This window comes from Lingula anatina, chromosome 5, assembly GCF_051362555.1.
Source record: "Lingula anatina isolate TDL-2025a chromosome 5, LinAna3.0, whole genome shotgun sequence".
NCBI lineage: Eukaryota > Metazoa > Brachiopoda > Lingulata > Lingulida > Lingulidae > Lingula > Lingula anatina.
Window position 1 is genome coordinate 25157321 of NC_141771.1, and position 26091 is coordinate 25183411.

At 39.3% G+C, this 26091-nt stretch overlaps 1 protein-coding gene across 2 annotated transcripts in view; it reads right to left on the reverse strand.

Moving 5' to 3' along the window:
• The window catches only part of LOC106162044 (uncharacterized), a 33660-nt gene that overhangs the window by 1417 nt on the left and 6152 nt on the right, over positions 1-26091 (reverse strand). The window contains exons 6-33 of one of the 2 annotated variants that reach the window (XM_087012682.1): positions 25563-25730; positions 24534-24713; positions 24148-24274; positions 22687-22913; positions 20300-20515; positions 19826-19971; positions 18865-18985; positions 18544-18626; positions 15734-15859; positions 15313-15404; positions 14401-14506; positions 13428-13547; positions 12771-12953; positions 12441-12591; positions 11885-12075; positions 11505-11673; positions 11073-11179; positions 10482-10712; positions 9694-9814; positions 9038-9540; positions 5105-7753; positions 4825-4883; positions 4212-4386; positions 3753-3834; positions 3129-3433; positions 2248-2416; positions 1300-1506; positions 557-791 (exon numbers count right to left, since the gene is read on the reverse strand). In XM_087012682.1, the coding sequence (XP_086868808.1) occupies positions 557-791; positions 1300-1506; positions 2248-2416; positions 3129-3433; positions 3753-3834; positions 4212-4386; positions 4825-4883; positions 5105-7753; positions 9038-9540; positions 9694-9814; positions 10482-10712; positions 11073-11179; positions 11505-11673; positions 11885-12075; positions 12441-12591; positions 12771-12953; positions 13428-13547; positions 14401-14506; positions 15313-15404; positions 15734-15859; positions 18544-18626; positions 18865-18985; positions 19826-19971; positions 20300-20515; positions 22687-22913; positions 24148-24274; positions 24534-24713; positions 25563-25730 (7249 nt within the window). The other variant, XM_087012683.1, reaches the window with a different exon arrangement.

The following is a 26091-nucleotide window of genomic DNA, read 5'->3' on the forward strand; positions in this document are numbered from 1 at the left end:
GGTTGCTTTATTTAATTTGAATCAGATATTTATTACAGATTACTAGCCAAAATAACTTTTTTCATGTTTATCTCTTTTACTTTCCATTGAGAAACTCTGGAAGATAACACAGCTAATGATGGCCAACATATCTTTTACTTTTGACTTCATTCAAGTACGTGTGAATAGAATACTTCCACAGTACCTAAGCTTGCACCCAAATAAACCTTATCATAGTATTATGAGGACTTAACTACACTATTCCGTATTTAAAACCAAACAGTTTTGTCTTTGCTACATCAAAGCCAAATAATTATATTGGTAAAATTTACAAGTAAAGACCTGATGGAAAGGGAACACAGCCCCAGTGGTAACTTACCCATATTGGTAAAATTTACAAGTAAAGATCTGATAGAAAGGAAACACGGCTCCAGTAATAACTTACCCATATTGGTAAAATTTACAAGTAAAGATTTGATAGAAAGGGAACACAACCCCAGAAATAACTTACCCATATTGGTAAAATTTACAGGTAAAGATCTGATAGAAAGGGAACACAACCCCAGTAATAACTTACCCATATTGGTAAAATTTACAAGTAAAGATCTGATAGAAAGGGAACACAGCCCCAGTGGGGTGGAACTCCAGCAGGAACTGTCCCACACTGAACAGGTTCACCTGGGGATTGTACAGGGTGAACTCCAGAAACATGGCACGCGTCCTCTGGTCTATCCACTTGGACTCCTGCAGGTCCGCGATAATTGCAAGGCTTTTATCTCTGGTGTCACCAAGGAGTTTCACATATCCTCCACCTGAAATATCATACAGTACTAGAGACAGGCTGTTAGCCCTGTGCTAGAGAAAAAGAGAGAATGTTTATTTATTTATTTATTTATTTACTTGAATAAAAAAAAGGGTTTCCCTCTAGTTCCATATGTAGATATGGTTGATAATTTAATTATTCCAACTCGTAAAACATTAAATCGGCCTTTTTTTCTTAACAAAACTATTTTGACAGTCAACAAATTCAGCAAAGTTGCTGAGTTCGGTTTTTTCGACAAGACTACTTGTTTGAAATACAAACCAATATTTATTTCATGTGAACCTGAGTGAGAGTGTGTTATAGTTAATATCTTCACAAGTTAAGATTATGAAAGCAATGCATGTAAAGAAAGAACATTATCAAATTACATTAACAAAAAATAAATAAATAAATAAATATTGCAAATAAATAAACCTCTGCTCATTTGTTAAATTCAAGACAGCAGTTTGTCTTAAGCAGTTATATGAAATGGCTGGTAACATTGAGAAATAGTTTACCATTGTAAGTGCCATGTTTTCCAGCAAATGGAAGTGACCTCAGCTTGAAAGCAGACTGGTATGTCCACTGGTCAGTGGGGTGGTCAGTTGTGTTGACCAGTGGTGTCCAAGAGGTGTTATAGTCCCTGCTGTCATCAGTGCCCCATTCATATCTCACTGTACAGGAGTGGATCAGGGACTGGAAGGTGGGAGGCACATCACAGACATCTGAAATATAAGATATATGATACAGTCATATCTCACTGTACAGGAGTGGATCAGGGACTGGAAGGTGGGAGGCACATCACAGACATCTGAAATATAAGATATATGATACAGTCATATCTCACTGTACAGGAGTGGATCAGGGACTGGAAGGTGGGTCGCACATCACAGACATATGAAATATAAGATATATGATACAGTCATATCTCCCTGTACAGGAGTGGATCAGGGACTGGAAGGTGGGTCGCACATCACAGACATATGAAATATAAGATATATGATACAGTCATATCTCCCTGTACAGGAGTGGATCAGGGACTGGAAGGTGGGTCGCACATCACAGACATATGAAATATAAGATATATGATACAGTCATATCTCCCTGTACAGGAGTGGATCAGGGACTGGAAGGTGGGAGGCACATCACAGACATCTGAAATATAAGATATATGATACAGTCATATCTCACTGTACAGGAGTGGATCAGGGACTGGAAGGTGGGAGGCACATCACAGACATCTGAAATATAAGATATGAACTACTTTAGCACAGAATAAGTGCCTTCTGCAAATGACTGAGAAAGTGCTTAGAGAGAGAGAGAGAGAGAGAGGCCAACAGTATCCATATCCAGACATTTAAACCCTGTGTAGAGACAGTGATATCCTGATCTTTAACTGGCCCCCATGTCGCCTGTCAGGATGTCACCTGTCACCATTGTACCAGGTGTGTGACAGTCTTAATTACCTTTAACTCTCAGCTGTCTGAGTCTGGCTGCCCCCACGTGGAGTGACACCATGTCAGCTGTCAGGATGTCACTCTCTGTCACACTGTCACCATTGTACCAGGTAGAAGTGAACAGGGAAGGTACAAATGCCTCCTCTAGGTACTCCCACATGGAGTCAGCATCACTTATCTGGGGGTGGGGAAAAATAACGTCATTTTTGTGTGTATAGCAGACTGCAGAGTTGTTATTTTATGACTGAATTATTGTTCTTTCAAAAAGTGTTTTAAAGCTAGACCTGAATGCAACTGGTAAAAATATGAAATTCTTGATGAATGTCCATCAGTACCTTGAATCTAAAGTTTCTGTAAGATTTCCATCAGTACCTTGAATCTAAAGTTTCTGTAAGATTTCCCTCAGTACCTTGAATCTAAAGGTTTTGCAAGATTTCCCTCAGTACCTTGAATCTAAAGTTTTTGCAAGATTTCCCTCAGTACCTTGAATCTAAAGTTTCTGCAAGATTTCCCTCAGTACCTTGAATCTAAAGGTTTTGCAAGATTTCCCTCAGTACCTTGAATCTAAAGTTTTTGCAAGATTTCCCTCAGTACCTTGAATCTAAAGTTTTTGTAAGATTTCCCTCAGTACCTTGAATCTAAAGGTTTTGCAAGATTTCCCTCAGTACCTTGAATCTAAAGTTTTTGCAAGATTTCCCTCAGTACCTTGAATCTAAAGTTTCTGCAAGATTTCCTTCAGTACCTTGAATCTATAGATTCATTAAATATCCCTATCAGTACAATTCACTTTGAATCTGAAGGTTCAAAGAAATCCCCATTGGTTTGTCGTAACTCAAAGTTTTAAGAAATCCAATTCAGTACCTTGAAATGTCCAGTACCATGTAACTCACCTCTGTAAAGACTGGGCCATCTGCATACTTCACTGTGATAAACATATCTTCTGTAGACTTTGTCACATAGAATGCCATGGGGTCTCGGTGGCCATACGTCACAAATACCAGGGTCAAGGTGAAGGTCACGTAGAGCACCAGCTCCACCAGTATTTGATGCATCCTCCTCTCTTTCATCCGTATGTGGCGCATGTGTTCTACCACGGGCTCTGGAAGAGGCTTGTACATGTGCTGAGCACGCTTTCGTTGAAGATTCTTTCGCCACTGAGTCATGTTTTCATCATCTAGGTATTTCTCATCTTCAGCTGTGGAATAAATCAATAAAGCCGTAAATTAAAATCCTGGGGTGGCTTTGAGCAGAGTGTTAAATTATGGTTGTGTTAGCTGAGATTATCACGATTGTGTTGGTACAACCAGATGTAAAGATTTGTGGGATAGACTGGAAAAAAGATGAATGGTTGATGATGACTAGCTTCTCTTAGGAGTTTACATGGCCACATATATAGTCATATATAACATAATATAGTACATTTTGCAAGTTGGATATAATATAAAAGTATGTTTCTGGATATCACACCCACTATGTACAGGTACAAAACTTTACCGACAGGCACAAAGCCTTACCCTCAGGTGTAATCTTGTGTCCTTCATCTGCTCCCATCCGTTTCTTCAAGATCAGGCTCACAATCAGTACAATCAATAGAACCTGCAAAGAAAAATGATCTGACCATTAATAGCTCAGTTACACTGTATCTAAATTAACAAAATCTTTAACTCTGTATCAAAATTATAATTTGGAAATGTGTGATAACTGTTATTACTGATGAAGGTTTTTTTAAATCAAAATATTGTGTGATGAAGTCAAATCACTGTTTTTTAAAGTAAAACATTGCAAAATAAACCTTATAATTACAGGGTGAATGTTTAGATACTCTCTCACCTTCTGTCGAAGGACAGGGATTCTTTGTGAAGACAGCCAGGTGCCAAGATAACAAACAGATTACCTTGCTACAATGCTACACATTGAAAAACACTGTTAAAAAGATTACGCCAGCATCAAAATCCCACCAAGTTCCTTTTTACCTTTATTGGCTGTGTAATACACACACTTTGGAAGAACCCTGTAAAGAAGGCAACCACCCACTGCAGGCTCTTCGTGTGTCCATATCGTAGTCCATACAACGCTGTGAAGTAAGAACAGATCAGACAGGTTGACACTGCCACTGTCCAGGCTATGTAGATACACCACCATGGTAGTCTGAAGACAAAGTAAAGCTACAAGTTAACACTGTCACCACCCAGGCTATGTAGATATACCACCATGGTAGTCTGAAGACAAAGTAAAGCTACAAGTTAACACTGTCACCACCCAGGCTATGTAGATACACCACCATGGTAGTCTGAAGACAAAGTAAAGCTACAAGTTAACACTGTCACCACCCAGGCTATATAGATACACGCACCATACTGGGATGAAGGGAAAGTTATAAAAATACCCTGAAATAACCCTTTTAATTAATAGTTATAGGGATTGATGTTGCCAACGACAAGAGACAGTAATCAGAATACATTCAGACAGTTACAAAGTTCCTGTATATATCTAAAGATACTACAGCTAAAGCTTCTTACATGTACTTCTAACTTTACAACACTATAAACACTTCATGAAAGATAACGAAAAAGTTGCAACACTTACCTGAGAGGTGCCTTTGTTTCTTTCTCCACCGATTGCACAGAGACAGCCTGTGATTGACACTTGATTGACAGAAAAAAATGTTTCCTAGTTTATTACAGAAATAATTTATAAGTCACTGAGAGTCACTGCTGAAGAATATTATAGTATTAATATACTAGCTAGTAGGACTGTTTGAATAATTCTCATTATATCTTGGAATTAGAATATACTTAAAGTTTTGTAATTATTCACATGAAAACATGTATATGGGATTGTTAGTGTTACTTAGTACTTTACATACCAGATGTATTAGTGGGATGTCTTCATACGACTGAAAGTCATGGTCTGACCATCCAAGGTGAATATGTGACTCACTGCATACATCTGCATCTTGAGTGTTTTCCACACTGGTTGCTGTCTGTTCTGGGTTCACAGGTTGGTCATCAGCCACTTGACCAAACACCTGACCAATTCCTGGCCCTTCCTTGCTGCCAGATTGTGAATTGGTCTCATTTTTATGTTCACTACTAAGTGTGACTTCAACATTTCTATCTGTCACGGAGCACATCTGGTCCTTTCCTGATGCCACACAATCAAATGGTCTTTTCTGTTGATCATCATCCCCCTTAAGATTCCCTGAGACTTCCTGAAGACTGACATCTCTCCTACTTCTACTCTGAGACTTTGAGAACTGAGTAGCATCTCCCAGCTCCAGTGACAGAGGTCTGGGTGACATAGTGGGTGTGAAATCCTCACTTGAAATTCCCACAGGTCTTGGTGACATAGTGGGTGTGAGATCCTCACTTGAAATTCTCACAGGTCTGGGTGACACAGTGGGTGTGAAATCCTCACTTGAAATTCTCACAGGTCTGGGTGACATAGTGGGTGTGATATCCTCACTTGAAATTCTCACAGGTCTGGGTGACATAGTGGGTGTGACATCCTCACTTGAAATTCTCACAGGTCTGGGTGACATAGTGGGTGTGACATCCTCACTTGAAATTCTCACAGGTCTGGGTGACATAGAGAATGTAAGATCCTCACTTGAAATTCTTACAGGTCTGGGTGACATAGTGGGTGTGAGATCCTCCTTTGAAATTCTCACAGGTCTTGGTGACACAGTGGGTGTGAGATCCTCACTTGAAATTCTCACAGGTCTTGGTGACACAGTGGGTGTGAAATCCTCCCTTGAAATTCTCACAGGTCTTGGTGATATAGTAAGTGTCAGATCCTCACTTGAAATTCTCACAGGTCTGGGTGACATAGTGGGTGTGAGATCCTCACTTGAAATTCTCAAAGGTCTGTGTGTCATAGTGGGTGTGAGATCCTCACTTGAAATTCTCAGAGGTCTGGGTGACACAGTGGGTGTGAGATCCTCCCTTGAAATTCTCAGAGGTCTGGGTGACACAGTGGGTGTGAGATCCTCCCTTGAAATTTTCACAGGTCTTGGTGACATAGTGGGTGTGAGATCCTCCCTTGAAATTCTCACAGGTCTGTGTGACACAGTGGGTGTGAGATCCTCATTTGAAATCCTCACAGGTCTGGGTGACATAGTGGGTGTGAGATCCTCACTTGAAATCCTTAGAGGTCTGGGTGACACAGTGGGTGTGAAATCCTCACTTGAAATTCTCACTGGTCTGGGTGACACAGTGGGTGTGAGATCCTTCCTTGAAATTCTCACAGGTCTTGGTGATATAGTAAGTGTCAGATCCTCACTTGAAATTCTCACAGGTCTGGGTGACATAGTGGGTGTGAGATCCTCACTTGAAATTCTCAAAGGTCTGGGTGACACAGTGGGTGTGAGATCCTCATTTGAAATCCTCACAGGTCTGGGTGACACAGTGGGTGTGAGATCCTCACTTGAAATTCTCACAGGTCTGGGTGACACAGTGGGTGTGAGATCCTCCCTTGAAATTCTCACAGGTCTGGGTGACATAGTGGGTGTGACATCCTCACTTGAAATTCTCACAGGTCTGGCTGACACAGTGGGTGTGAGATCCTCCCTTGAAATTCTCACAGGTCTGGGTGACACAGTGGGTGTGAGCTCCTCACTTGAAATTCTCACAGGTCTGGGTGACATAGTGGGTGTGACATCCTCACTTGAAATTCTCACAGGTCTGGCTGACACAGTGGGTGTGAGATCCTCACTTGAAATCATCACAGGTCTGGGTGACACAGTGGGTGTGAGATCCTCCCTTGAAATTCTCACAGGTCTGGGTGACATAGTGGGTGTGAGATCCTCCCTTGAAATTCTCACAGGTCTGGGTGACACAGTGGGTGTGAGATCCTCACTTGAAATCATCACAGGTCTGGGTGACACAGTGGGTGTGAGATCCTCCCTTGAAATTCTCACAGGTCTGGGTGACATAGTGGGTGTGAGATCCTCCCTTGAAATTCTCACAGGTCTGGGTGACACAGTGGGTGTGAGATCCTCCCTTGAAATTCTCACAGGTCTGGGTGACAAGGTGGGTGCGAGATCCTCACTTGAAATTCTCACAGGTCTGGGTGACACAGTGGGTGTGAGCTCCTCACTTGAAATTCTCACAGGTCTGGGTGACATAGTGGGTGTGAGATTCTCACTTGAAATTCTCACAGGTCTGGGTGACACAGTGGGTGTGAGATCCTCCTTTGAAATTCTCACAGGTCTGGGTGACATAGTAAGTGTGACATCCTCACTTGAAATTCTCACAGGTCTGGCTGACACAGTGGGTGTGAGATCCTCCCTTGAAATTCTCACAGGTCTGGGTGACACAGTGGGTGTGAGATCCTCACTTGAAATCCTCACAGGTCTGGGTGACACAGTGGGTGTGAGATCCTCACTTGAAATTCTCATAGGTCTTGGAGCACACATTCTGAATAGCAGCACTATCAGCAGGTTCACTGGGAACATCAGCAGCCCACTCTCAATACCAATTATTATGTCAGACAGAGAAAATTGGAATTCTGCCACCTGGAATGTGATTTATCTGACATGTTAATTATTACATTTATGTGATTGGATAAGAATCAAATTCCTAAAAACATATGATGAAAGCTTTACAAATATAATTACACCTGATGCAATAACACAACTGTAAAGATACTGTAAACATAAAAATGTCACAGCCATAAAGATACAGCTGTAACCATAAACTAGTTTGCAACTGGCTCTTCAGCCAGTGGCGAAGGATTCCCCTGTAAATGACCTTTGAACTTGAAGGCAATGGGCACTTACAAGGTCATGTGAAGGTCATGGCTTAAATTTGACCCCATATTCTGAAAGAGCATGTGCAAATTGAGGGGGGGGGGTCAACAAAACATTAATTTTTTTGCCCACGTCAATACCTCTCCATGAAATAGCCAAATGACCTTGAAAATGAGGGTCAAGGTCAAATTTGACATACAATTTGGGGGTTTTGGGTTTATGTTTGGGGTAGTTTACTATAGCATGCTATGACCAAAAACCAGTATTTCATGGAGAAATTGCCAAAGTCACAATTTCTGCAATGTCATAAATAGTTAAAAATCTATATTTAAAAAAGTTATTAAGCAGTCGCTACGAAAGTTTGGCTAACCTTAGATAAATATATAGGGCATCATTTGCCACTGAGATCAGGGCTCTGGGTGTTCCTGTTTTGAGCCAGTTTGGCCATTAGTGACCTTGACTTACTTGCATAAAAGTAGGTCACTATCTGGGGATTTAGCTCAGTATCATTGGCCATAAGGCCCTTATGGCTTATACTTTAGGCCTAATGGCAATTTCAAATTTTACAAATTTTGCCTTTAAAAGCCCCTGTGACCTTGAAAAGTAGGTCAAGGTCACTGAAACTGGGTCTGTGGCATATTCTTTCCATAGGCTACCTATGCTAATTATTTCAGATTTTTTGCGAAAAAAAAAAAAAAAAAAAAAAAAAAAAAAAAAAAAAAACCTAGAAAGAATAATACTACTACCAAAAACAATAGCATTCCCCTATGGGGAATCCTAAATATGTCACAGCCATAAAGATACTGCTGCAACCATAAAATATGTCACAACCATAAATACCACAACAAACATGTTCAAAATATTTCAAATACAGCAAATACAATGAAGCAATAAATGAAGCAATACAACATTATAATTGTATCAAACATAAAAACACAACCAATCATTTTCAAGCCACCTGCAACAATATTACTTATTAACTCTTGTTACTTATTATTCTTATGTAAAACAAAAAATAAATACATTGGTGAAAACAAAAATTAAGCAGACCTGGTATTGGTCTTCAGGGTCATCAGTTGGGATGCCATAAAACATGATATTGGTCAGCATGGTGGTCAGTAGAAGGGTCAGAGCACAGGTCAGTCTCTGGGTTCTTGTGAAGGGACAATTTGGTGGACAAGAGAACACACTGACCCACAGATGTTTTTCCCTCATGCTGAAGCCACTGTTACTGGAGAACAGGTATGAGAAATCCTTCATCTCCTCCACTGAGGCAGGGCGCAGTGTGCGCTGGATGCAGAAGTCGTCCAGGTCCAGAGCAAGCCAGCGGTTACACAGGAAGTCACACACCTCATTTTTCTGCAGGTCCCTCACTGTCAACTTCTCCAGAAACCAGGCAGGAGCAGCTCCAGAGTTGTCGTGCCAGATGGTGACAGAGACGAGGTCACCCAGGCACTGGGCACAGGTCAGTAGGAAACTGTCCACGCCACCACTCTCAAATACTGGACGTCTGGGATCACTTAGGACATGACAGTCACTTTCACCATCTTCACCTTTAAAATGGAAAATAAAAATTGCAAACAAGAAATAACAATAAAAGTTTAAATGGGAATGGAATTTTTTTAAGTTCAGGATTAAAATTCACATTTTATAAACAAAAACCCTTCAGCTGTGGTCTCTGTCAGTGACCGGGTAGACATAGTTACCTGTGATAAAACAACCCACGTTAGCTGTGGTTCCTGCCCCTGTCCTCCAGCCAGTGATGACAGTAATTAGGTAGCCATATTTGTGCTCTGGATCATTGTCTTCTAACACTGTCACTCCAACCTGGAGACATGGAAACAACTGTTGCTAGCAATTTCATTCACAACAGTGGAGTAAAAAAAGCTTGTAATTGATTTGAGCTAAAAGTATTTCTTGTAGTGCTTTGTCATATTTTTAACTCATTTCGTAAATAAATGCTACAGGAATGCCAAATTCAATTGCAGTATTACCAAAAAAAGTATATAGAATTGCCTGTAAATCTACTTGGCAAAGCCTGGAGTGCTTAAAGGGATAATAACTCTTCGTTTTGGCCAAAAAATGAATTTTCCTGGAGTAAACAACAATTTTCCCATACTTACCAATGGTTAATGAATCCATTTTTACATTCAAAGTTAGTCCCTGGGTTTTTTCTAAAAAGTTTGGTTTTTTGTTAAAATCTCTTAAGGTCACGTGATCTAAAGACAAACTCAGATAGCAGAATAATAGCTATAACTGCCATTTTTGTGGTAAAACAGAATATATTATATTTCTATGAGTTATTCACAATGTTTTTATTGTGAAATATAGATCTCCTTCGAAGAGTTATTATCCCTCTAACCCCCTTTTTTTTTACCACATATTTCACGATTCAAACAATTTAAAAACAGTTTATTTTGAAATTCACTTAGTGATGGTTAACTCCAATTTCAATCCCAAGAAATCTTGAACATCAGAAACAAAGTTCTCTCACCTTAAGAAGGTCTTCCCTGTCCTTCTTGTGTGCCCAGATAACAACTGCCAGGTAGATGCCCCATACACACAGCACAATGCTCACCACCAATGGGTTCTCCAGTAAAGTCAAGAACAGAGCAGAGTCTGCCACAATATCAATGGCATTAGGCAGAATAAAGAAACTGCCAGAAAACACAGTCATGTGATGACAGATACAGTGTAAAGTAACAGCTGTGCTGAGAGGAGAAACCTGGAAACAGAAAGTGGGAAATGTGCTAGGTGAGAAATAGTTGGATTGTGTTTGGAGAAAACACCTGCTGTTAGAGAGACTTGGATACAGAAATTTGGAAATGTGTTAGGTGAGAAATAGTTGGATTGTGTTTGGAGTAGACATCTGCTACTGAAAGAGACCTGGATAATGAAAGAAATTGGCAAGGTGAGAAACAGTTTGATTGTTTTTTGATCAAAAACTTTTACAAAATATGCAAGAAAATGTGTTATACAAAATGTTGAAATGCTGATAAGTGTTTTCCCATTAAGGGATTTATTTATTTGTTTATCAATTCATTATTATATTTAAAAATAAAGAAGCTAACAAAATGATAGCTACCTTACATCCTTCACTACTCCAGATTTCTTTCTGCTCATCCCAGAAGAGACAGGCACTGGAATGGACTGTGACCAGAAGTTGGACACTCTCATTAACATCAAGGTGCCCTGTGGTATTGTAACATAGTAATAATTGTTAATTAACATCCCAGAACAGACAGACACTGGAGTGGACTGTGACAAGAAGTTGGACACTCTCATTAACATCAAGGTGCCCTATGTATTGTAACAGTAATAATTGTTAGTTAATATCGCAGAACAGACTGTGACCAGAAGTTGGAGACTCTCTGGTGAGGGTACACTCCAGACCAAGTGTACAATTAACTTAAAAAACTTAAATCACTGTATTATAACTGAATATAGAAAACAAAGAATTGGCCACATTCATTGACAGAAATCTAATTAAAAAATTCATTGTAATGTCCATACTCACTGTTCCCAGAATCACTGGTATTAAATAAAGTGATCCCCATGTAATAAACAGTGTCTGCCTCAGTGGTTTCATTTTCTGGGACAAACAAAACATAGCCACTGGCACTTTGATTGCCATGACGATAACGCATCTCTTCGGGAACAGGGATAACTGTAGTGCTGTTTAAGATCTGGGAAATTAATCAATTAGAAACAATTAAAGTGTCTGTACATTAAAATCAAGTACCTACATAAGTATGAAGTACTAAATTCAACAACTGATCATTTGCATTACTACAGGAAGAATATTTCTGTGTGAAAAATATTTAAAATGTGTGATTAATATCAAAACTGTTCTTTTTTGTCACATATGTACAGAAAAGCACCCATTTAGCAGCATACCTCTTCTTTGCTGGGCCTGGCATTGGCTTTTAGGTAAACTTGCAGGGTGGCATTACGGTCTGCTGGCCAGATGGTGATCTGATGTGATTTGTTGGTCTCAGCATCAAACTTGAAGTAAATAACATCCTCCACGTTTACATTAGTCCCTCCTTCAAGGTGGAGGGTGGTGATATCACAGTTCACGTCAGCCTCTGGAATCAAGGATTGATGTTGAACACTGTTCATGAAAATATCAAGTTTTTTTAAATCTTTTTCATGGTTTTGTTCAAATCTCAGGTACACTTGTTCTCAACTCAAGCTGTCAGCAAACTTGCTAGCAGTATTTGGACATTCATGTCCTGTTAACTCTAAATGGATCACTTAGCAGCATGTCAGTTCATGTTTTCTATAAATAGCATGGAAATGTTTGTTTAAAGCATTTTGACAGAAAGTAAAGTAAATCTGAGATTTAGCAACAAAGACCAATGTCAAGAGTGCAATAAAAAATGAACACCTTGGAATATTTTGTAGTAACAAGTCACCCATGATGTGATGTCTTTTAGATAGAAAAACTTACTTCCAACAGGGATGAAGATATCCATTGGTTCTGGTAGCCAGTTGAACTGGACCCTAGCGCCATCTATAGTCATGACAATACCAGAGCAGCCAAAGGTGACATCTTGAGCTGAAACGTCCCAGGTGAATGGATTCTTTGGCATGTAGAACATCTGACAATTTTAGATTGTAAAACAAATGAAATAAAACGAAATATAATTTCATGAACGATGTCTCTGATTACAACCCCTTCCCCTCAAAATGTTCATAAAAACTGTCAGCATATTAGCAATGGGCCGTTAAATTAACAAACAAGTGTTACTAAATAAAATCAAATTAAAAATGTTTATACCTGCAAATCAATGGAAGCAGACACATTCTCATGTCCGTCACGAAGCATATTTTGTATAGGAGGTAAAGCAAAGCTGCCGACCATACATGGTGGTGTCTCATCATTCCCCCCTTCTGCTGGACTGACCTGGGGCACCTGCAGCTGCTGGGAACTACTCATTGTGTCCAGGTCCAATTTTTGACACTAAAACACAATTAAGCATGGCATTATGTTTATATGTCATGGTTGACTTGAAGTTGATTTGAGTGAACCTCAGTAAAAATGGTGCAAAAGTGAGTTTTTTTTTTTGTTCTCTATCAAACAAAAGGACAATTGCATAAAAGGGTTTGATTTTTTTTTTACTGTAAATTTCTACAAACTTTCCTGCTAACATATTACTTTGAAATTGCTTGTGATTTTAGCTATAAGTCAATGTCATTAACATAGGATTACTTGACAAAGTAAATGTGTCTTGATTTTACAATAAAACCTTTAATTTGACAGGTGTGGCTGTAACTAACATTCTAATCTGGGGTTTTACTGAAACTAGGTCAACTCATGTAACTATCTAAATCAATGCAAAGAACAACAGTGACAGTTAACACTATCACAATAGTTAAGATTGACTACAGAGGGTGGAAGGGAGGGGAGAGGGGGTTCTTGATAAAGTTCACCCACCTTGACAATGAACGTCTTGGTGGCGAGAACAGTGGGCTCCTCTCCTGGTACCTGTTTTGCCAGCACAGTGTCTGAGATAGTGCTGATGATACTAAGTGCTTTATTTGCTATGTATCTGGTCTGCAAGAGTAAAAAGTAAATAAATTACATCTTGATTGAAGTGGTTTAGTCGTTGTTATGTTTGGTACAAACTTTTAACTCCTTGCTTTTGATAAGGGGTTGGTTTGTTGGTTGGATAGTTGTTGCTGGTTTTGGTAGAGGTATTTGCCTCGTTTAGTCTAAGCAAAGAGCATATTGTTTTTAATCCTTTAATTCTATTCCTCTTTCATGTTATACAATGTACAGCAGGTGATTCATTTGGTTGATCTTGCTGGTTGTTTGGTTGATCTGGACGGTTGTTTGGTTGATCTAGTTGGCTGTTTGTTTGATCTGGATGGTTGTTTGGTTGATGTAGCCGGTTGCTTCATCTGGATGGTTGTTTGGTTGATGTAGCTGGTTGTTTGTTTGATCTGGATGGTTGTTTGGTTGATGTAGCTGGTTGTTTGTTTGATCTGGATGGTTGTTTGGTTGATTCAGCTGGTTGTTTGTTTCATCTGGATGGTTGTTTGGTTGATGTAGCTGGTTGTTTGGTTGATCTGGATAGTTGTTTGGTTGATCTGGATGGTTGTTTGTTTCATCTGGATGGTTGTTTGGTTGATTCAGCTGGTTGTTTGTTTCATCTGGATGGTTGTTTGGTTGATGTAGCTGGTTGTTTGGTTGATCTGGATGGTTGTTTGGTTGATCTGGATGGTTGTTTGTTTCATCTGGATGGTTGTTTGGTTGATGTAGCTGGCTGTTTGTTTGATCTGGATGGTTGTTTGGTTGCAGTTTCACTGTTTGTTAAATTGCCAGGTTAAGAAATCAGTCAGTCAGCTGATAAAGTTTTAAATTAAAACAAATATAGAACTGATAGGCAACTGATCTTATCCCTCACCTTTAGAACTTTCATCTCCTCAGGTTGTATCATGTTGGTGATATTCACTTCTCTTGACTCCTCCATGCTGGCATTCAACAGGTTGGACGTGGATTGAAGAATCATACTGTATATTAAAGAACAATGTTTTTTTGTTTTATGATCAACATAATTGCATCATGATTTGTTTATTACAAGTATGATCAATAAATAGGAAGGGTTTTAAAGGTATATCAACTGTTTGAATGGGATTCACATTAAATAAATTCTAAATAACTCAAAGAATGTTATAAATTCTATTTTATTACCAACAGGTTGCCATCAGACCTCGTGGACTTTCATAGAAGGCTACCCTCTGTAATAATTTCTTTTAAGAAATTGTAAAAGAGATTGTAATAAAATAGCACATGGACTAACTCTGAATGTTGGAATAGATTCATTAGCCATTGGTTAATTGGGAAAAATTGTAGTTTACCCTTGGAAAATCCATTTTTTTACCCACAACAAACAGCTTTTATCTCTTAAATATTTTTTGAGGCAGCCATAGATAATGGACTGCAGAAATAACCTCTTGCTTGCCTTAATTATTTTGACTTTTAACATTTAAAGCACAGAACTGACAAGATAAATTGATACTGTTATATATAATGATATATAAATATACTTTCAGAATAAGATGGGTCATATACCATGAGAATCAATAAAACAATAATAATAATAACAATAAACAAATACACCACTGTAATGGTGATCAGGCACATTTACAAAAATTTTAAGACTGAAGACTATCTACTATCTTATCATTATTTTTAATGCAGTTTTAGATTCCCTTCTGATTTTAAAGCATGTTTGCTAGTGCTCAGGATGACTGGTGTCTCTTCAATTGTTATTATTCTAAATAAGTTAATTCAAAGAGTTTCTATCCTGGCTTACGTGGTAGTGTCCTCTACTTCAGTAAAAGTGGCAATTGTCTGTCCACTGCTCAACACCTGGGATACCCTCTCCACTGTGTCCATGCCTGAAGTCTGAAGATTAATCTAATTACTACATGTATGGAGCCAGCTCAAAACTGACGAGAAAATGTTAGTTGTTTTAAATCATCCACTCCCCTAACTTCATTATAAAAATTTACAGTAAACACTATGAAATTAACCCACTTGCAGTGTCTGCATATAAAAACAGAAAAAAAGAAAAAAAATTATGAGAATGGTTTAGTAACATTTGGAACCTGTGAGTTACAAATGGGATTTGATCCTCTTATGTAATTAACAACACAAAAATTGAAGTATCAAGGTTACAAATACTGGATCAAAAATATTTATCTACAATACAAAAGACATCTAGTGTTCAGTACCTGTGAGTGAGCAGTAATCTCTGTGGTGTGTTCTGTGAGTTTGGCCAGCGTCTCTGCTGCTTGATGGGCAGTAGATAGGCTGTCAATAGTTAAATTACCCACTGCCTCCATCATATCACTGCGTATCTGTGGAAGAAAAGATTTACTGATCATGCCATATGTTTTATTGAGTGCTAAATAAGCACATTTTGATATGATGGTATCTTAAACAATTAGGCCACACTTTTTTAATTTTATGGATGACATCCTGCGCGTGCACGGATTTTCGCCCGTTCTCCAAAAAAAAAAAAAAAAAAAGCCCCCCCCCCCACCCCCCAACGAAGTCGGTTGTCGCAAACGTTGTTATTGAATTTGCAAGGAAATGAGCTTTCTGCGCATGCGTATTTTCGCCACGTGGAAATGCGGCCACTTTGCTGTCAAATTCATCTCTAGAATTACTTTCAAATTACACAACAATAAAAGTCATCAAGAGAACGGGCGCCATCATTTTGGATTGGTATGCCATTGATATTGGGCATGGAGATATCACCTTTTTACAATTGTGCGAAAGGCTGGCGGCGGCCGAAATATTTCTGTGACATTCTGTATAAAGCAGCACATTAATACCAGGTTTTCTGTAGCGAAAAAAGGGTCGACAAGGGCGTCGAGGTATTTGGTGGGCTGAAGGTCGGACAGGCCACCTGACAGTTTAGCTGCTTCGTGTGAGTTGAAGTTGACAAAATGGCATCGTCTGAAATGACCTTTAATAGATTTGGTAGTATTAAGCATATCTTTGCATCATTTTTAAACATTTCTGTGAAGTGTTCAAAATGTTTTAATATTCTGAGAATACAAATAAAGACGCACTGTTTGATTGATATTTGTTTTATTGATTGCTATACCAAATGAATGCATGAAATAACCTTAAATAGATTTGGTAATATGAAGTATATCAATTCATGACTTTTTTTTACATTTCTACGAAGTATTCACAATGCTTTAATATTTTGAGAGCATGGATAAAGACATATTGTTAGTTTGATACGTGTTTCTGTGGTTAAATTTGTGTTTCCAACTGTGTACTGACAGCATTCCTTTACTTAAGCATTTTTTTTTTTTTTTTGGACTGTTTTTTTTTTTTTCGCCCTCTCGCACCGATTTTGGGGTACCCAGAGGATGTCATCCATAAAAATAAAAAAGTGTGGCCTTATCAGAGAAATACAATCATTTTAATTTCATCTAATTTAAGATCAGCCAAAATAACAAAGCCAAATTTGCCAGTCCCTTGGAAATGCCCATGCAGTCAGACAATTCTACTGGCATGGTATTATAACCTGTTGGTAATGTGCTTGGATGAGACTAATCATCATTCACTACTAGCTGTCTTTCACTATATATATATATATATATATATATATATATATATATATATATATATACAGTGATTGGGAAGGTTCAAACCACCCATGGGACAATGGCCCCTCCTGGGTCACCCTTAATGGGCCATTTTGCATATCAATGGGCCATCGCTTGACATTTATGGGCCATTTTTAAACATGACAAATATATTTGAAATATCTGTATCAATACTTTTGGGAATAATATGATAAGGTTTTGCAGTTAAACTTGGTTAATATATTTATGTAGTTAAGACTTTTGTCTTTTTCAATAAAACCATTACAATGCCTTCTTTAATGAACTTATTTGAAGACTAAATGAAAAAACAAAATGATCAGAAAACATGTAATACTCATTAGTAATTGGTTTTTATTTGATGAAACCATCAACATGAGGTAAACAATCTAGATCTCTGAAAACCTTGATTAATCAAAACTGAGAAAATGTAAATGAAATTGTCTTCACATACTGTCTAGTACTTATTAATCAGTCTTACTGAAAAGAGATTTCATTACTTAATGAAGTAATCTCTTTCTCCTGTGCCACACATTCAGTGCATCCTCATAACTTATCTTACTCCCAAGAATCTTAACTCTTACACTGTTCGCGATCGTACTGGAGCCAGGGTCATAGTTGAAGCCAACGGGGTTGGAAACCTTGTGCGACCTGAGAGTGAGAGGTGCTAGCACTAGCAGTAACACTACTGTCAGTGTCACTACTACTCGTCGTAGTGCAAGGAGCGCTGCTCTCAGAAGTTGGTACATTTTCTTCTCCCGTCTCCTTTGAGACTTCTTCCTGAACGTTGGACGGACCCTTAGACGAAGCGGTTGAAATAAATAAACTAATGTAGGCTGGTCTGGCGAGATTTTAAAAATCTTTTTCGGCGGCATTTTTCTTTTCACTTCACCAAAGTGCTGCTTGAAAAAATCCCATGTGCTTTCAGAACGAAAAGCAAGGTTACTTCTAATTGGATAAACATGACCTATTAACTGATTGGCCAATAAGATATCAGCTTTTATTTCATTAGCATATCTATTGGGACGATGTGCTCATTGCTCTCGGCAAACTTCCGCGATTGCGTTCGATAGCTTCCGAATTCGTTCCTGAGACGTCTTCAGGTATGAGAGGAAAATTACGCTAATCAGTTGACGAATAGTTTATTGACGAGTAGACTCTTTTTAAAAACACGAGGTATAACAAAATCACACGCCCTTATGGCACACAAACAGGGCTTTTTATGCGCCCAGTTACGATTCTATGCACGTATGGCGCAATGGCGCGTTCCTTCCCAATCACTGTATATATATATATATAAATAAATACCTTAATTTGATTTTTTTGTCCATTGATTTCTTTTATTTATCTAACCTTCTTCTTTTTCATCATCATTTATTTTCACTTTAATTAATTTATCTATCAACACATTTATTTACCTGTTCCCGTCTTTTTGAGTCAGGTAAATTCTCTGTCCCAGAATTCAGCAAGGAACTGATGGCTTCAACCAGCTGTAGAACAGCTAAAAGCAAATATCACAGAGAAGGGTGTGACCAAAATGTTAATAACATGTAGATTTTTACATGACTGACAGCTTTAACCAGCTGTAGAACAGCTAAAAATCAATAGCACAGGGAAGAATGTAATTAAAAAAAATGTATAATTTAATACAAATCATAAAAATGGTAAAAGCAATAAATAATCAATAAAAAATGGCAACCCAAGTGTTAAAGGTTTACAGTTATATAAATAGACAGCACCTGTCTGGTCGCCTTCCCTCACAGCAGTCCACAAGACACTGTTCTGATCCCCTGTTATCTCCTCTAAAAAGGTACCAACATCACTGTCTAAAAAATCAGGATGGTCACTTAATGGAAGGACCTTAAAAAGAAAATGTATATATGATATGATATGATATGATATGATATGATACATAAAATAAATGGACAGAAGAAAAGAGTGCTACATCCATACCTACTCAGTTCCATATTCCAGCCTTATTTACTCCACCCCCCCCCTCCACCTTTAGCAAATACTTGCTTTAAAAAAGTCCCAAAAGTCCAGTAGGTTTGAAAGTGTTTGGCAGAGAATGCAAATTTAATGTGAACATACCTGGACAGTGGAAGTCACCACAGTCTTCATACAATTGTCATTGACAGCATGTACACACTCTAACCCCCACAGATAATATAAACATACCTGGACAGTTGAAGTCACCACAGTCCTTAAACCATTGTCATTGACAACATGTACACACTCTAACCCCCACAGATAATATAAACATACCTGGACAGTGGAAGTCACCACAGTCTTCATACCATTGTCATTGACAGCATGTACACACTCTAACCCCCACAGATAATATAAACATACCTGGACAGTTGAAGTCACCACAGTCCTTAAACCATTGTCATTGACAACATGTACACACTCTAACCCCCACAGATAATATAAACATACCTGGACAGTGGAAGTCACCACAGTCCTTAAACCATTGTCATTGACAACATGTACACACTCTAACCCCCACAGATAATATAAACATACCTGGACAGTGGAAGTCACCACAGTCCTTAAACCATTGTCATTGACAGCATGTACACACTCTAACCCCCACAGATAATATAAACATACCTGGACAGTGGAAGTCACCACAGTCCTCATACCATAGTCATTGACAACATGTACACACTCTAACCCCCACAGATAATATAAACATACCTGGACAGTGGAAGTCACCACAGTCCTTAAACCATTGTCATTGACAGCATGCACACGGACCTCCCCCTGACTGTTCTCACTGGCTGGGGACACAGACAGAGCAGAGATGTGGATATAACCACCAGAACCGCTGCCTAACAGGATACCTGAGGAAAATATGAACATTTTTATACAAATATTGGTGGATACCAACATATCAACCCTTAGTGTTGGAATATTACTATGAGCTTCCTGTGTGATACATGAAAGCTTCTTCATGTCCATATGTGCATACATATCAGACTCAGAAATTCAGCTAAAGTTTGACTGAGGATTCACAAGTCAACAGTTACTTTGATTCTGTAATACTGACTTGCCTCACTTGTTTTAATAATTTAAATTGCTGCAACTTAAAATCAGACTCTTTTGTAAGCAAGGAAATTCTTTGCCTACCTTTCTTTCAAACTATTCATCAGCAAACTGCAGATCAGTTACCTGATTGATTCTTGGTAGCAGGATCTCCATCCCAAAAATGGTAGTTGTAGTGGAGTTGACTGGTGCTGTCAATGAACCCAGAGCAATTCACTGAGAAATTGGTGACAATCTCAAAGCCAGTGGAAGGAGAAACTGTGCATATTCCAGGACTAGGGCTGGTCCCCATTTGTATGACACATGATGTAGACAGCACTGTACCAGCAGACTGACTTGTACCTACAGACATACATGACATGATGTAGACAGCACTGTACCAGCAGACTGACTTGTACCTACAGACACACATGACATGATGTAGACAGCACTGTACCAACAGACTGACTTGTACCTACAGACACACATGACATGATGTAGACAGCACTGTACCAGCAGACTGACTTGTACCTACAGACACACATGACATGATGTAGACAGCACTGTACCAGCAGACTGACTTGTACCTACAGACACACATGACATGATATAGACAGCACTGTACCAGCAGACTGACTTTACCTACAGACACACATGACATGATGTAGACAGCACTGTACCAGCAGACTGACTTGTACCTACAGACACACATGACATGATGTAGACAGCACTGTACCAGCAGACTGACTTGTACCTACAGACACACATGACATGATGTAGACAGCACTGTACCAGCAGACTGACTTGTACCTACAGACACACATGACATGATGTAGACAACACTGTACCAGCAGACTGACTTGTACCTACAGACACACATGACATGATGTAGACAGCACTGTACCAGCAGACTGACTTGTACCTACAGACACACATGACATGATGTAGACAGCACTGTACCAGCAGACTGACTTGTACCTACAGACACACATGACATGATGTAGACAGCACTGTACCAACAGAACATCTTGTACCTACAGACACACATGACATGATGTAGACAATATTGTACCAGCAGACTGACTTGTACCTACAGACACACATGACATGATGTAGACAGCACTGTACCAGCAGACTGACTTGTACTTACAGACACACATGACATGATGTAGACAGCACTGTACCAGCAGACTGACTTGTACCTACAGACACACATGACATGATGTAGACAGCACTGTACCAGCAGACTGACTTGTACCTACAGATACACATGACATGATGTAGACAGCACTGTACCAACAGAACATCTTGTACCTACAGACACACATGACATGATGTAGACAATATTGTACCAGCAGACTGACTTGTACCTACAGACACACATGACATGATGTAGACAGCACTGTACCAGCAGACTGACTTGTACCTACAGACACACATGACATGATGTAGACAGCACTGTACCAGCAGACTGACTTGTACCTACAGAAACACATGACATGATGTAGACAGCACTGTACCAGCAGACTGACTTGTACCTACAGACACACATGACATGATGTAGACAGCACTGTACCAACAGACCATCTTGTACCTACAGACACACATGACATGATGTAGACAGCACTGTACCAGCAGACTGACTTGTACCTACAGACACACACGACATGATGTAGACAACACTGTACCAGCAGACTGACTTGTACCTACAGACACACATGACATGATGTAGACAGCACCGTACCAGCAGACCAACTTGTACCTACAGACACACATAACATGATGTAGACAGCACTGTACCAGCAGACTAACTTGTACCTACAGACACACATAACATGATGTAGATAGCACCGTACCAGTAGACTGACTTGTACCTACAGACACACATGACATGATGTAGACAGCACATTACCAGCAGACTGACTTGTACCTACAGACACACATAACATGATGTAGATAGCACCGTACCAGCAGACTGACTTGTACCTACAGACACACATGACATGATGTAGACAGCACTGTACCAACAGACTGACTTGTACCTACAGACACACATGACATGATGTAGACAGCACTGTACCAGCAGACTGACTTGTACCTACAGACACACATGACATGATGTAGACAACATTGTACCAGCAGACTGACTTGTACCTACAGACACACATGACATGATGTAGACAGCACTGTACCAACAGAACATCTTGTACCTACAGACACACATGACATGATATAGACAGCACTGTACCAGCAGACTGACTTGTACCTACAGACACACATGACATGATGTAGACAGCACTGTACCAGCAGACTGACTTGTACCTACAGACACACATGACATGATGTAGACAACACTGTACCAGCAGACTGACTTGTACCTACAGACACACATGACATGATGTAGACTGCACTGAAGAGACTGACATTACACTGCAGAAAGTGTAAGATAGTCTTAAATATATTGGTATGTCCAAAGGGCAAATCTTAAATCTTCAAATTAGCAAAATTCATTCATCTGTTGTCAGAATACTTACCATGTGTTGTGACCTGGTAGAGCTCCCCAGGTATAAGAACACCTGGTTTAATACTCAGTCCTCTCTCTGTTCTCTCAGTGGTGGTGTCCTGGCTCCAGTCCAGTCCCTGTACTGTGGTGTTCACTGGGTTGAGGTCCCATAGGTAGTCCATGGAGTCACAGTGATAACATACAGCCTCTAGGGACACCTTGGCTCCAGGGTCAGACAGCTTACACTGACCAGTACACCTAGAGAAACAACTGGACAATTAAGTATGGACACCTTGGCTCCAGGGTCAGACAGCTTACACTGACCAGTACACCTAGAGAAACAACTGGACAATTAAGTATGGACACCTTGGCTCCAGGGTCAGACAGCTTACACTGACCACTACACCTAGAGAAACAACTGGACAATTAAGTATGGACACCTTGGCTCCAGGGTCAGACAGCTTACACTGACCAGTACACCTAGAGAAACAACTGGACAATTAAGTATGGACACCTTGGCTCCAGGGTCAGACAGTTTACACTGACCACTACACCTAGAGAAACAACTGGACAATTAAGTATGGACACCTTGGCTCCAGGGTCAGACAGCTTACATTGACCAGTACACCTAGAGAGACAACTGGACAATTAAGTATGGACACCTTGGCTCCAGGGTCAGACAGCTTACACTGACCACTACACCTAGAGAAACAACTGGACAATTAAATATGGACACCTTGGCTCCAGGGTCAGACAGCTTACATTGACCAGTACACCTAGAGAGACAACTGGACAATTAAGTATGGACACCTTGGCTCCAGGGTCAGACAGCTTACACTGACCACTACACCTAGAGAAACAACTGGACAATTAAGTATGGACACCTTGGCTCCAGGGTCAGACAGCTTACATTGACCAGTACACCTAGAGAGACAACTGGACAATTAAGTATGGACACCTTGGCTCCAGGGTAAGACAGCTTACACTGACCAGTACACCTAGAGAGACAACTGGACAATTAAGTATGGACACCTTGGCTCCAGGGATATAGACAGCTTACATTGAGCAGTACACCTTGAGACCATTCCCAGTCACTATCATCCTAATTGTGGATTGATCTATCTCCAAGGGGATTTTTGGTAAATTGCAATCAACTTAAGTCGCACAGATATCTGTCAGGCCTACTTAACCTGCGAGCAGATAATTAACTATCATTAACAGCCTCAGTGGGGGTGCCAGACATCTAACCCTCTTACGCTGAAAGCAATTTAGTGAGAAACTCCTTGGAGATAGATTCATCCTGGTAGATCAATATAAGTATGGGAACCCATTCCAAGAGAAACAACTGGAAAATTAAGTTTGGAGAAATATTTGGCTTCAGGGCCAGACTTTATACACCAATCTTACATGTCAACTCATAATTTGTGGACAGTGGGAAATATATGATAATTAAATTTTCAGTGGTTAAATCATTTTCCTTAGGAAGAATCACCTCTGTATTATGTAGAGCGCTGAGTGTTCAACTGTGCCAACTTTGTCTTCCACACTGTGAGGGCAGACACAGTAGGAGTGTAGATCTCTCACTATACACAGCCCTAGGCAGTTCATTGTGTTGCAATCTGGAATAACCATTGACATATGTGCTTGTGATATGAAACAGAAATTAATAATTAATTTATTTGAAAACTAGAGAAAAAATTGTAGGGAGACAGTATCTTAAATACAAATTATTATTATTATTAAAATAACATAAGTTCATATTCAGATATTAACAGCTGACATTTTAATATATTAAAATAGTACCATTATCTATAAATCTATGGCTGAGGGTAATATGTGATATTTTTGTTCAAAAATATGTTCAATATTTCTAAATACGTGGGCAGATTTGATCCAAGCAGGTCGCTGTCTGGGTTGAGTTGGTGGCGCCACCTGTACACAGGGCCTGTTCACTGGGCACATTTGGATCGTGACAGGTACGGTTTCTGGATATGGTTCCTGTCCCACACAGCACAGAGCAATCACCCCAGGCTCCCCAGGCCAACCAGCTCCCGCCATCTAGATAGAGAAATATACATATTTAAATAAAATTAATTGCTTCAAATATATAAATTAAATAAAGTTAAAGCCTAATTAATTAAAATATGCTCATCGACCAATTTGGTATGTTTTCTATATGAACTGGAGATTGTCAAGAGCAAAATTCTGACATTTACCTAGTATGGACAGTGGATTACATGTGTAGGAATATATTAGTATTGTTTGATTAAAACCACCTGAGACTGTTTTGAGGTTAAACTGGGACTAATTACTTAGTGACTAAAACAAGTATGATCACACTCCTCATATTCTGTCATTAAGGATGTAACAGTTACAACACAAGGCCAGTGATTAGGGGCAATTGTCCTGGATTTTCATTCCAGGTGAAATGACCCTAGTCATTTACTCCCTGATGATGGTGACTGACAGTCACAGAAATATTGGAGGTAATACCCACATATTCTACAAGCTCTTGATAAAAGGAAAAACAATAATCTGAACACTCTTGTACCCGGTAGGACTAGGAATCTTGAGAGCTTTAATTGATTGTATCATTGAAAATTAGTCCTGGGTTGAGAAAAACAACCAGTATTGACAGAAGGGTCCACATGAAAGCTGGCCAAGTGGTTTTAATGTTAATGAAGGGAGGAGGTCTTGTTCATGGCATCTGTTGCAATGTCAATAAACAACTGACAAATAAATAATTTCTAATATATTCCAGCTGAAGCAGATATAGAAAAGGTTGTTTAAAAATGAAATATTTTAAGATAAATTTTTTGATAATTATAATAAATCTTGCTAACATTTAATATTGGCAACCATTTTAAAAGTGTTTAAAATTTTAGGAGTTGTCCACCATATTCTTACATCCACAGACAGGAGGTGTGCCACTCCAGGTCTCGTTGATTAGACAGATCCTGGTGGTGTCCCCAGAGACCACTTTGTACCCAGGCAGGCAGGTGTAGGTGATATTGGCTCCTGTCACATTTCCGCCCCGTTCTTCAACAACATTTGGAATAGATGGGAATTCACACTCTGGAACAAATATACATGTATGATTGAGTCAGGTATTTAGATGTAAGCACAGTTCCTGTGGAAGTGATCTCCTCATGCACTTTGATAAGAACATTGTGACAGGCTCAATTTATGGTTATATTTGGGGGCGTGGTAGAGTTGCCTTCCAGCATATCTTACTTGCAAATGGAAATAGGATGAAAATTTGTATTAACAGGTCTTTTATCCCAGATCTCTTTCAACAAAATCCAATCCGTACTGTTTCATTGTTAATTATAAAAGAGCAGTGCTGGGAGGAGAGAAACATCAACACAACTGTACATACCTATATAATTCCAAAAGTATCAGGTACATGCATCTTTAGCTAATATTCTTTACTGAA